Here is a 12,808-nt window from a genome sequence, read left to right as displayed (position 1 = left end):
ACTGATTTTTGGAAATTTCAAAATCATCAAATTAACAAAAATCAGGGCGCTATACTTTTTCTTCCGACAAATAATTAGCGAAATATCGTAAGTTAAATACTGAAAAAGTTATCAAGTTTTCCTTAAATATCTCAAAAAATATTAGACAAATAAAAAAATGTTTTAGACAAAAGTTGTTCAAATTAACTAGTAAAAAACAGTATAATACAAAATAAGGGTTCCCATTTAAAAAACATAAGTTAACCTTCAAATGATCTTGAAAATAGAGGTCAAAGTCAAGGTCATCGTAAGGTAGTTCATTTAAATCCCTATAACTTTTATTGAGATCATTTTCCTTGGAACTTCAATACTGAAGAATTATTTGGGGTGGAACATTAAAATGGGACACCCTGTATCTATATAATTTAATTCACGTACATCATAAAAAGAGATCTTACAAAATTAATTGGAACTTAAGAAAGGAATTAATTGAAAATTAAGAAATAAATTATGTTAATACAGATTATTTATTTCCAAATATACATTGATTCATAAAAAATATACATTGATTCATAAAAAAATAATCCATTTTGCATATTTGTCACAACAATTTCGTCAAAGTGGAAAGATATACTTTACATTCCATGAGATTACTAAATCGCGTCAGATGGACCAGGTTTATCCTCTATGTTCGGATAAATAGATACATACATATTACGAAAGTAAACATATCCATTCTCAAGATCTCTCAGTGGTTTATAAGAACGAAATTTATTTTCTTCCTCATACACAGGTTTCACATCTGTACCTAGTGCAGCATTTATCTCATTAACGTTAATTATTGCTTTAGTTTTTGAAGTAGTAGTTAAAAGCAATGGGCAACTCCTAATTTGGAATAGGGGCATGAGATTTGACAACGTTTCTTTATCTTTACAATCGGCTTGAAACCCTACAACTACACTTGGTTTCTCATATGTTTGACATTTCATATAATCGCAATACAATTTAGGGCAAAATTCATAATTAATCCTTAGCTTCTTTTTAATACAGAAAGAACAAAATTGGATACTGTCAACCTCCTCTGTCAATTCTTGTCCTATCAGGACAATTTTTAATAATTTTATAGCAGGGTATAAAATATGAGAAAGCAATTCCCAAACTGCCAAATATTCAATATCATGGTAGGTAGATACTACTATATGAATGACACATTTAGGTGATGGTATATTTAGAAAGTGCAACAAATTCGCATTCCTTATCGCATAAAACAATGTCAATGGTCCTGATACATAATCGGAGTATAGATAAGAACCAGGTTGCCAATATTCAATTCCCCTCGATTTGTACATAGCAACTTTTCGCACGTGGTAGTCAATAAAATTCACCATGTCCTCTGAAAATTTGTGTCTCCATAAAATTCCAGTGAATTTATTTGTAAGTAAAGGATTATTGAGATATGACATATCTAGTTCAATACATAACAGCAACTCATCACATCTTGATTCATGTTGAATTTCAAATTCTGACGCGTGTACAACGCAGTAATTTTCGGAACAGCATTTTCGGCAATACTGCAGATCAATCTGCTGATGACAACTAAAACATGATTTTGCGAAAAGGATCATTTGCTCTTCATATAGTTCTAGCTTACGTGGAAGACGTTTCTTGATTGAACTCAGAAATTCAAGCCTTGAATTTGTCCAGGTCATGTGATCTACTTCAATTTCGTTTTTCATATGCGACTTTATGTATTCTTTAAGATATCCACAGATCTCCATATGTTTCTCATAATGTTTCTGTTTGTGCTCATTGCTACAGTAAGAAATCATATCGCATTCACCACAAGATAACAAACCGTTAATATTTTCCTTCTTACAAACGTGACAAAAGTTGGGATAAAACCACGCGTTACAGTTCTGTTGGTTCAAACGAACAGACTGTATTAGCTTGAAGCAAAGGATTTTACTCATGCTGATTTATGTTATTAAACTGATGTTAATAGATATGTTAAATATAATATTAATTTTTAAGCATGCATTGGTAATGCACGTAGAGTAGTATGGATTAGAATGTAGAGTTCAAACGTAACTGACGATATTTCAGAGAATTGAACAAGGTTTTATAAGTTGTCCTTGCTATATCGTATATTGTTGACAAATTCAATTATACTTGAATATGGGATAATCTACGTATATATTTCCGTTATATACAAACTGAAATCCTGCAAATAAGTGCTCGTCTCACATAAGTTACTAAATAAAAGTTATTTTATTACATTCGTATATATAGTTAATATTTTAAAATGTTCGACATTATATTATTTCTTTATCACCGATAAAATTAATCTGGCGAACGTTATGATTAACCAACCCAGAGCTAACTCGTTTGTTGCAAGCCACTTGCCCGTTAGAACAATTTATATTTTTCTATATCCTTAATATGTTTATCCTTTGATTGTCACGAATCACATACGTGCGAAATGGACCCGTAAGATATAATTGTTTTTAATAGACACATATAACACGCGCACTTCTCATAATTTACTACTATTATCTCTCGCACTATATAAAATATTTTATTCGGTCATTAGGCAATATGAAAAAATACAAATGAGCAGAGCAGTGACAAGCGAATGATGTAGATTTATCATATGTTCTTGGCTGGTCGTTTACGGGATTGAGGAGTAACCGTAGAAAAGTTTGATTACTCGAGCTAAGGATAAAGAACGAATAGTAAGCAGAATGTTTTCTCACGTTTTCTAATATTATTGGTAACAGCATCGACGAAAAACTAAATGAGTAAAGCAGATGTAAAATCAGCGGCAGTGACGTTAACAGAGAAGACAACAAGACAATAGCACGATGGGCAGGACTACTGGTTTGGATTCCGATATTCGAAAAATAAGATACATCGAGTTTTTTATATGCGAGTCAAGAACCTTTAATGTAGCGAGTTTCTTTTCTTATACTTTAAATTTAATTTATTGACAACAGAATAAAATTCAAATATCGTTTTTGAGTTATTAATACGTAAAAGTGTGACTCCCTAGGGGTCACTACAGCACAGTCCTATACATTTAACTTATGCCATATAGGAAGAAGAATGATGGAAAAGAGGAAAAATACAAGCTACCACACACACAAAAATTATGCTACCATAAAATATAAATATTAGGTCAATCGGAAAGTTCCGTCCATTTTTTGCAAAACGTATGACTTTATTTAAGAAACAAAATGAAAAAGTACGTCGATCAAAATATTGTCCATCGTTAGCGATGACTTTTTTTCCATCTTTCGGTCAACAAGCGAATTCTATGGCGAAAAAATAACTCATCTTTAGAGGCTATCCAGTCAGAGACCTTTCCATTTTTCGACGTCTTCATAAGAAATGAAGCATTCGTTAGCAAGTATGTGTGCAAGTATGTATAGACCGAAACAAGTGGTAGTCGGAAGGGGCACAGACTGGTGAATAAGTCGCATGGGGTAACACTTTCCAGCGAAGTGCTTCTAATGTTTCCTTGACAGATTTTGTGACGTGGAGCCGAGTGTTGCCATGAAGCAAAATCACTTTATGCTGTCTCGTTTCATATTCTAGTCGTTTTTCGTTCAATGCTAGGCTCAAACGGATCATTTGTTCTCTATAGAGATCCTCTGTGACTGTTTGACCACTATTTGGCTCATGGTACAACACACCCTTCTGATCTCACCAAATACAGAGCATTGCCTCCTTTCCGTGGATATTCCGTTTTGGCGTCGATGTTGAGGGTTGGCCGGGATCGCAAATAGGTTTACGACATTTGGGGTTGTCAAAATAAATCCATTTTTCATTCCCAGTGATGATACGATATAAAAACTTCTTTGTTGCCTAGTAAGCAGAATTTCGCAAGTAGCTTTTCGCCTTTCAATGTCTCTTGGCTTCAGTTCATATTGGACCCATTTTCCTTCCTTGTAAACCTTTCCTAAGGCTTTCAAACGATCGGAAATGACAGATTGAGCACAATGTAATGTTTCTGCAAGTTGCTTTTGCATTTAACATGGGTCTTCGTCCACCAATGTCTACAATTCTTCGTCTTCGCCGTTAAATACTCTTGGCCGTTAGAACGCTCTTTGTCCTCTACATCAAAATCACCACTTTTAAAGCGTCAAAACCATTCTCTGCATGTTTTATCGGAAGGAGTATCATCACCATAAACTTCTACAAGCATTCGATGAGCTTCAGCTGCAGTTTTCTTCCAATTGAAGCAAAAAATTAACATTTCGCGCAAATGACGCTTGTTTGGCTCAAATTTCGACATTTTCAATGCAGTAAAAAACAATTATTGATGCAAACGTATACCTTTATGTACTAAATGTTATTGACAGATGTCAAAACAAACCATTAAGCTTCGTTTAGACATTAGAGGTTAACGACAGTTCTAGCTATAGCTATTTGCCGCTAGATGGACGGAACTTTCCGATTTACCTAATAATTAATACTCTGAGAATGCAAAAATATTTATCATACACCTAAGTCGTCTGTGCTAATATATACATAATGAAAAATATAAGTGAGTCATATGCATTCAAAAGTTATATAATAACTTTTATCGTAAGCTATGCATTGTGTTATTTAATACATTTCAGTTTTTATGTTAGTCTTGTCCTACATAATGTTCATAGAAAATAATGAATAATATTCTTACAAAGTAGTCAATTTAAGCCCGCACACGATGTAAATTGTGAATAATATGACAATAATTTACTTGCAAAAATTGACACTCAATATATTATTAAAAATTCAGATGTTTCACTCCTGTATTTGACCTTCCTCTTACGAAAAAAACACTGAGATATTGAGTGTTAACATTCAATTGTTTCATTAAATAAAATACAAATTAGAAAAACATCAAATAATTATGTCAATCCGATATAGCACTTCAAGTACAACAAACATAAATGAACCGTTTAACATTCATATTGTAATAAAAGTAAAATGTTATATTTATCTCTTGTATTTTAGAAATTAAATTACACATTTCATTCATTTCATGCACAACGATTATCAATTAATTATTTTCTTTTCTCGACTCCAAAGCACTCGCTTAATAATACAATACTTTGCAGTATTGGCAACCAGACCACTTTTTTAAGATACTTTTTTCAAAAAAGATCTGCAGCTGGATCACATAGAATTCTTGTGGAGACTTACGGCGACCATGCTCTGACCATCATCAGAAACAACATGCAGAGATTGGTTTAGAAGTTTTAAAAATAATGATTTTGATGTTGAAGATAAAGGACGCTCTGGCGCACTGAAAAAGTTTGAAAATGAAGAATTGGTATCATTACTCGATGAAGACCCGTGTTTTAAATTAAATCTCTCTGGTTCACGCTTTTAGAAAAATTTTAATTCTTTTAATTCTTTAAAATTGGAAAAATAAAAAAAGAACTCGATAAGAAGGAACAGTATTAAACCAAAACAAAATAGAGTTACTCTTATAATTATAGAAAAAATTAATATTTATCTGAATTTTAATGTCTTGATATCATCCGATGATAGTAGATCCTTTTGAATTCTATGATGGGTTCAGCTATAAGAGAGGTCTCTCAGATTCAGTTTGGGTAGTCTAGGAATCCAGGAATTAGGGATGAATAGAATCTTTCTATGCTTGGTCAAGTTCTAGATTTGAATTAAGATCTGAAATTAAGAAAAGAATTAATAAATAGTCCTTCTGATGAATATATTCATTCTGAAAGGAACAACTTTCTCTTTTCCTATCGTAGGAGTTCGAATAAGAGGAATTTTCAATTATGTAATAAACAAAGTTTTCTCTCATCGTGAGGTATTCGATATGTTAAAAGATAATTAAATATCTTTTCACCCTTCGTGGGAAGTTTTCGTAAATAAATTCGTTTTATCGCCTCTCCCATCGTGGGAGTATCGTTATGAAATTTTCAAAATGTTATCTTGTTTTGTAAAACTTCACACCTTTATCTTTAATTCTGATTCTAAATATATATGTAATATTGTCAGAGCTCGGAGAAGGAATGAATTCCTGAAAACAAGAAAATTAACATTCGCCTCGCGTTTGACACTCGCCTAGCGTTGCCTCGAAACAGACTTGCTATAATTATATAAAAGATATTTATATCGTGTTCAAAAAAATATGATTCTGCGATTCGATTAATTGTTCGATCTTACCGAATTTCTAAAATAGGTTTTTGAACAACCCATGTCAGACACAAAATGAACTTGCAGAATCATTAGGAGTTGATCACACAACAGTTGCCAAACATTTAAAAGCATTAGGAATGATTCAAAAGCAAGGAAATTGAGTACCGTACGAATGGAAGCCGCCCTAGCGGAAAAAATTTTACAAATTTATACAAAAAATAAAAATAAAGTACAAAAACGATCAAAAATAAGTGTCAGAATCAATGAAATTCTACATAAATTTACAAAGTGCTTAAAAAAATCTACTTGAATTTACAATGTACTACAAAAATCTACATAAAAATGCTAGAATTGGAACACTTTTATAATTTGTTGTACTTTTCTATTGTATACTTGATTTATGAAATTCTCAGTAAAACTACGTCAAACTACAAAAAATACTGGTATTCTACAAATTTCTATGTCCATAAAAATACAGTATACTACAATAAAATGCTAGAATTAGAATTTTGTAGATTTTCGTAGTTTTCGGTCGAAACTTATAATTACATTGCTACGACTTGATCTACAAATTAGAGAGCAAAATTACGTCAAATTACTATTATTAGCGATGTTCTACGTATTATTATTAGCGATGTTCTACGTATTTTTATGTCGAAATAAGTTTTGTATAAATAAGGAAATGTTACAATGGAAACAGTTGTGTAAATTTTTTTTATATTTTGTGAAAACGCGTAGTTTATATTATATTTCCAACAATATGTACTTGAATAGATGTTTTCACAAAAATTGTTACAATGCAGTATACTACTTTTTGTGTATAACAATCCATGTTCACGAAAAACAGTATATTGTACTGTGAAGATTTTGGTAAAAACATTAATTGATTTACATATTGTCACAAATAATTATATCTTCAATTACCTTTTTCCACCCCAAACAATTAAAAACTGATAAAACAATTATTTTTAGTTAAATATATAACTTTGTACACAAATCTACCAACATTTATTCAATATTAATAACTTCTTCAATTAAATGAATAACATTAATAATAAATAATTTTTAATATTAGATTAGATTAGATAATAGATTTGACCACAACTCTTTATCTCTAAAATCTGTTTGAAACCCTACAACCACATTCCTCATATGTTTGACATTTCTTATAATCGCAATATAATTTAGGGCAAAATTCATAATTAATCCTTAACCTTTTTCGAATACATTTAGAGCAAAGTTGGGTACTGCCATACTTCTCTGTTAATCCTTGCCCTATAAACACAATTTTTAATAATTTTATAATAGGATATAACAGATGAGAAAGCAGTCCCCAAGCTGCTAAATATTCTGTGTCATGGTAGGTGGATATCACTATATGAATGATACATTTAGGTGGTGATATATTTAGAAAGTGCAAGAAATTCGCATCCCTCATTGCATAAAACAACGTCATTGGTCCTGATATGTAATCGGAGTATAGATAACCGGAATATAGATAAGATTAGCTTCCCAATTTCTGATTCCACCCTACATACGTGATCGCACGTGTCGCTCAATAAATGTCTCCATGACCTCTACATGGTTATGTTTATCAGGAAATCTATTGAATTTATTTGTAAATGAATTCATATCAAGCTAGTTTAATATACAGGGTGGACCATTTTAACCTTTAATGGAGAATAACTCGACCGGTGAGCGAAATAATGAAAAAAGTTTCATACAAAAGTTGTTGGACAAGGAAGGGGACGTATGACCATATCCTTGAATTTGACCTTGACTTTGATCTTAGGGGTTATTTGAAGGTCAAATAACATTTTTTAAATGGAATTGCCTATTTTCGACCCCGGATTTGGAAAGAGCGGGAAGTTTTAGAATAGGATATGGTATGATCGATAAGATCAAATGTCATGTTTTGAGGTCATTTCAAAGTCAAAAGGAACTTGTACGTGTATTCATGCGAAAATCGTATCTGTATACGGGGATTTCTAAATTATCTTCTACACTTAGCATTACCCAGAGACAACGACGTGGACGTGGTAGAATTCTGCCTCTTTCGGGGTGCTTGTTTAGAGTGAGTCCCCTTGCCTCTCACTATGCATACTTTGCTATTGTTAATCTAGCTATTCAAAAGGTTTTCGAAAGTTGCACCGTTAGCATTTATGCAATAATTGAGCCTTCTTTGGAAATGGGCCACTGTGCTGAGCAAGACATTTCGTGGAATCGCTTCACAAGCTCGTCTTATGCGATTTTCCATATCTTCTCTTGTTGTTGGTTCTTCTTTGAAAACAACTTCTTTCAAATAGCCCCAGAGATAAAAATCGAGTGACGTCAAATCAGGAGAATGAGGAGGCCATGCAATCGGACCCTCTCGACCAATCCATCGGTTCGGGTACCTTTCATCTAAAAACCTCCTGACTATACATGCAAAGTGCGGTGGTGCACCATCCTGTTGGAAGAACATCCTTCGCCTGGTTTCCAAGTCTACGTTCTCCAACAAATGAGGCAATTGGTCTGTGAGCAAATCGAGGTACGTATTTGCATTCACAGTACGTTCGAAAAAGAATGGACCGACCGAGTATCCATTAACAATCCCGCACCAGACATTGAGGCTCCAGCGGTGTTGATTGTCAATCGCTCTATGCCAGTGCGGATTGATATCGGACCAATAATGGCAATTATGCCGGTTCAACTCCCCTGTGTTCTTGAACGTCGCTTCATCGGAAAACATCACAAATCTAAAAAAATTAGGGTCCCGATCGATCTGCTGTAAGGCCCACCGGCAGAACTCGAGGCGTCGATCAAAATCGGCAGGTAATAATGTTTGGGTCAAAGTGATATGATAAGCATGGTACTTCCGAGCCTTCAAAATCCGCAAGATTGTGGACTTCGGTATTCCTGTGGATATCTCCAGTCTACGGCTCGAAATATGAGGATCGAGATAGACCGATGCCAAAATAGTCAGCACTCGAACGTCATTCTCGTCATATTCGTGATGACGACGTTGACGTGTCATTTGCCCAGTACGTGCCCTCGTGGTCAAATTTCTGATCGTCACGTTACACGGATGTCGTCTCCTCGAAAAGCGCTGAGCGTAAAGTGCTGCGGCATTCACATGTGGCCGGTAGGAGCACGCAGAGAAAGACAATATGTCCACGTCGCTTCCGAGTAATGCTCACATTTTTCACTCGTAAGGAATTATTCGCTGAGAATACAAAATAGTGTTATCATTGTTATTATTATCATTATCCGCCCAAAAATAATATTGATAATAATAATTATAACAATAATTATTATAAAGCTAGTATAATAAATATTGTTCATTGAGATAAAACTCAATTATTATCATACAGCTTGTCTCTTAGTATTAATAAGCAGAGATCTGGTGTGATTAAAATGGGAGATTATACACTCAATGAGATCGTTGATATGATTTATATTTTAGGAGAATGTCGAGGTGTCTATGTGAATGTCGCAGCACTTTACGCTCAGCGCTTTCCGAGGAGACGACATCCGTGTAACGTGACGATCAGAAATTTGACCACGAGGGCACGTACTGGGCAAATGACACGTCAACGTCGTCATCACGAATATGACGAGAATGACGTACAGATACGATTTTCGCATGAATACACGTACAAGTTCCTTTTGACTTTGAAATGACTTCAAAACATGACATTTGATCTTATCGATTATACCATATCCTATTCTAAAATTTCCCGCTCTTTCCAAATCCGGGGTCGAAAATAGGCAATTCCATTTAAAAAATGTTATTTGACCTTCAAATAACCCCTAAGGTCAAAGTCAAGGTCAAATTCAAGGATATGGTCATACGTCCCCCTCCTTGTCCAACAACTTTTGTATGAAACTTTTTTCATTATTTCGCTCGCCGGTCGAGTTATTCTCCATTAAAGGTTAAAATGGTCCACCCTGTATAACAGCAACCTATTGCATTTTGATTCATGTTGGATTTCAAATTCTGGCGTGTGTAAAACGCAGTAATTCGTAAAATAGCATCTTCAGCAATGTTCCAAATAAATTTGCTGATGACAACTAAAACATGATTTTGTGAGAAGGATCATTTGCTCTTCATATGGATCTACTTTATGTGGAAGACGTTTCTTGATTGAACTCAGAAATTCAAGCTTTGAATTTATCAGATCATGTTATCTGCTTCAATTTCGTTTCTCATATGCGACTTTATGTATTCTTTAAGATATCTGCAGATCTTCATATGTTTCTCATTATATATCTGTTTGTGTTTATCGCTGCAATAAGAAACCATATCGCATTTACTACAAGATATCCAATTGTTACTATTTTTCTTCTTACAAACGTGACAAAAATTAGGATAAAACCACGCATCATAGTTCTATCGATAGAGAACAAGAAACGGCATTGTAAATACGGGAAGTATTCACTCATATTGATTTATGTTATTAAACTAGTGTTAATAGATACTTTAAGTATAATATTAATTTTGAAGTAATGCACGTGGAGTGCTACAGACATAGAATGTAGAGTTCAAACGTAACGACATTTCAGAGAATTGAAGAGGTTTTTATAAGTTCTCCTTGACATTTCAGGAATTGTTGACAAATTTAACCATATTTGAATATAGAACGAACTACAAATACACATCTGTTTTATAGCAAATAGAATGTACATCGTGCAAATTTCTGGGCGAAATTTATGATATTGCAGTTATAAAATTAGTTAATATTAAAATATAAGATATTTAGATACGATATTATTTCTTTGTTTTCGATAGAATTATTCCGGCGGCCGTATTGTGATTAACCACCTAAGTTTTTACAACGAACTCGTTTGTTACATGCCTCTCGCCCGCGATTTATCGAAAGCGATTTATATTTTTTTTATATGGTTTATGTTCTTGATATGTTTATACTTTGATTATCATGTAGGTCTACTTCGCATGTAGATCACATGCGAAGTAGACCTGCGAGGCTCAAACAGACAGAAATAACACGCACACTACTCATGATTTATTGCTAGTATCTCTCACATAATATAAAACATTTCAGTGGACTGTCAAGCAATAAAAAGAAATCAAAACACCGATAAGTGAACCATGTATGTTCACCATGTGCTTTTAGCTGCGTCGATCACGAGATTGAGAAGTGTACGTAGGGATATGGGATTGATTATACGAACTAAAGATAAAGAACGAATGCTATGTGCAGGATGTTTTTTGCGATACTGCTAACATTTTTTGACAAGAGAACAACAGGAGGGACAGATTAAAAATCAGCAATGCTAATAGAGAGAAGACAATAAGATAATAGCGCATTGGACGGGACTTTTAGTTTCGAGTTTCTGGTATGCGATTCAAGAGTTTTTGTGTAACGAATTTTTTTCTTGTTCATACTTCGCATTTAATTTATTAACAACAGAACAAACTCCAAATATTGTTTTCGAATTATTAATACGTGAAAGTATGACTCCTTATGATGGCACAATCCCATACATTTAACTTGACATACAAAAAAAAAGAAACACGATGGTAGAGAGGAAAGTTACAAGTTTTCAAACTACTAACAATTGTAATTAAAAAGCATAAATAGTTAATATTTTCAGAAAGTAGAAATGGTTATTATGCATGTATTTCATACCAATATACAGGATGTCTCATAATTCAGTATGAAAAATTCGTGGAGACAGAATGGATTAAGAAAAACATAAAAATTCTATTGCAATATTCGCAATAATTATCGATTTATTAATGACAAAAATCTGATGAATGAGCACCCGCCGAGATGGATAATTAGATAAGCGTCGCAAATGCTCGGGCTATAGCACAGCCCAGTCGATCCAGTAACTCTTGACGGCGTGCGACAAGATATAAAAACGATGAAGTAAAACATAAATAATAGCGCGTTGTCTTCTCCTTCGCCGCACACCGGCAACAGTTGCTGGATCGACTGGACCGCGCTCTTGCTCGAGTGGCCGCAATACCTTTTCAGTCATTCAACGCGGTGTGCATTCATTCATCAGATTTCTATCATTAATAACTCGATAATTATTGCGAATATCGCAAAACGATATGGGATTTTTGTTTGCCTTAATCCGTTCCATGCTCACGAATTCCCCATACTGAATTATAGGACATCCTGTAGTTCGCAACATTTTTTCTTTGATATAGTACATTTTTGTCACTAAGTTACCAAATAGAATTTTTTTTTGTGTATACTTCACTATAATCTTTTTTTTTTTGTTATAGAGGAGGAAATGCCTACGCACACCCCATGGCCGCGCAGGAACCATGGGATAGTGTGGGACTCGCGCCCACTAAAACCTCCTCCGGCCGAACCGCGTGGCTCATGACAGTGAGATCCAGGAACAGCCCTGACCTAAGTCAATTCGCTATGACATCTGAATCCCTCCGTCACCCTCGCGGCACACATGCCATGGCCCTCAATACTGGGGTCTGCGCACCCTTTCCCCCCTGGCCCTAACCGGTCAAACAGGCCCAGTCCGACCAGCGGTATAAGTACCGCGATCAGACAGGCCCGGATACTTCACTATAATCTAAAGAAATATTATCTTAAATTAAAATATTATCTAATTAAAATATTATCTTAAATTATTATCTAAAAAAATAATTTTGTTATTTATTTGTCTAGCTGAAGTTTCATCTACATAAAGGCCGTCTTTT

General features: G+C 34.1%; 1 protein-coding gene across 1 annotated transcript; it reads right to left on the bottom strand.

Annotated features, from left to right (window-relative positions):
- Positions 1–632: 632 nt before the first annotated feature.
- LOC105188673 (uncharacterized) lies at positions 633–1,949 on the bottom strand. Its single transcript, XM_011150258.2, has one exon. The coding sequence runs from the start codon at positions 1,947–1,949 to the stop codon at positions 633–635; it is 1,317 nt and encodes a 438-aa protein (XP_011148560.2).
- Positions 1,950–12,808: the final 10,859 nt, after the last annotated feature.

This window comes from Harpegnathos saltator, unplaced genomic scaffold, assembly GCF_003227715.2.
Source record: "Harpegnathos saltator strain DR-91 unplaced genomic scaffold, Hsal_v8.6 scaffold846, whole genome shotgun sequence".
Classification (NCBI taxonomy): domain Eukaryota; kingdom Metazoa; phylum Arthropoda; class Insecta; order Hymenoptera; family Formicidae; genus Harpegnathos; species Harpegnathos saltator.
This window is presented reverse-complemented; position numbering and strand designations above follow the sequence as displayed.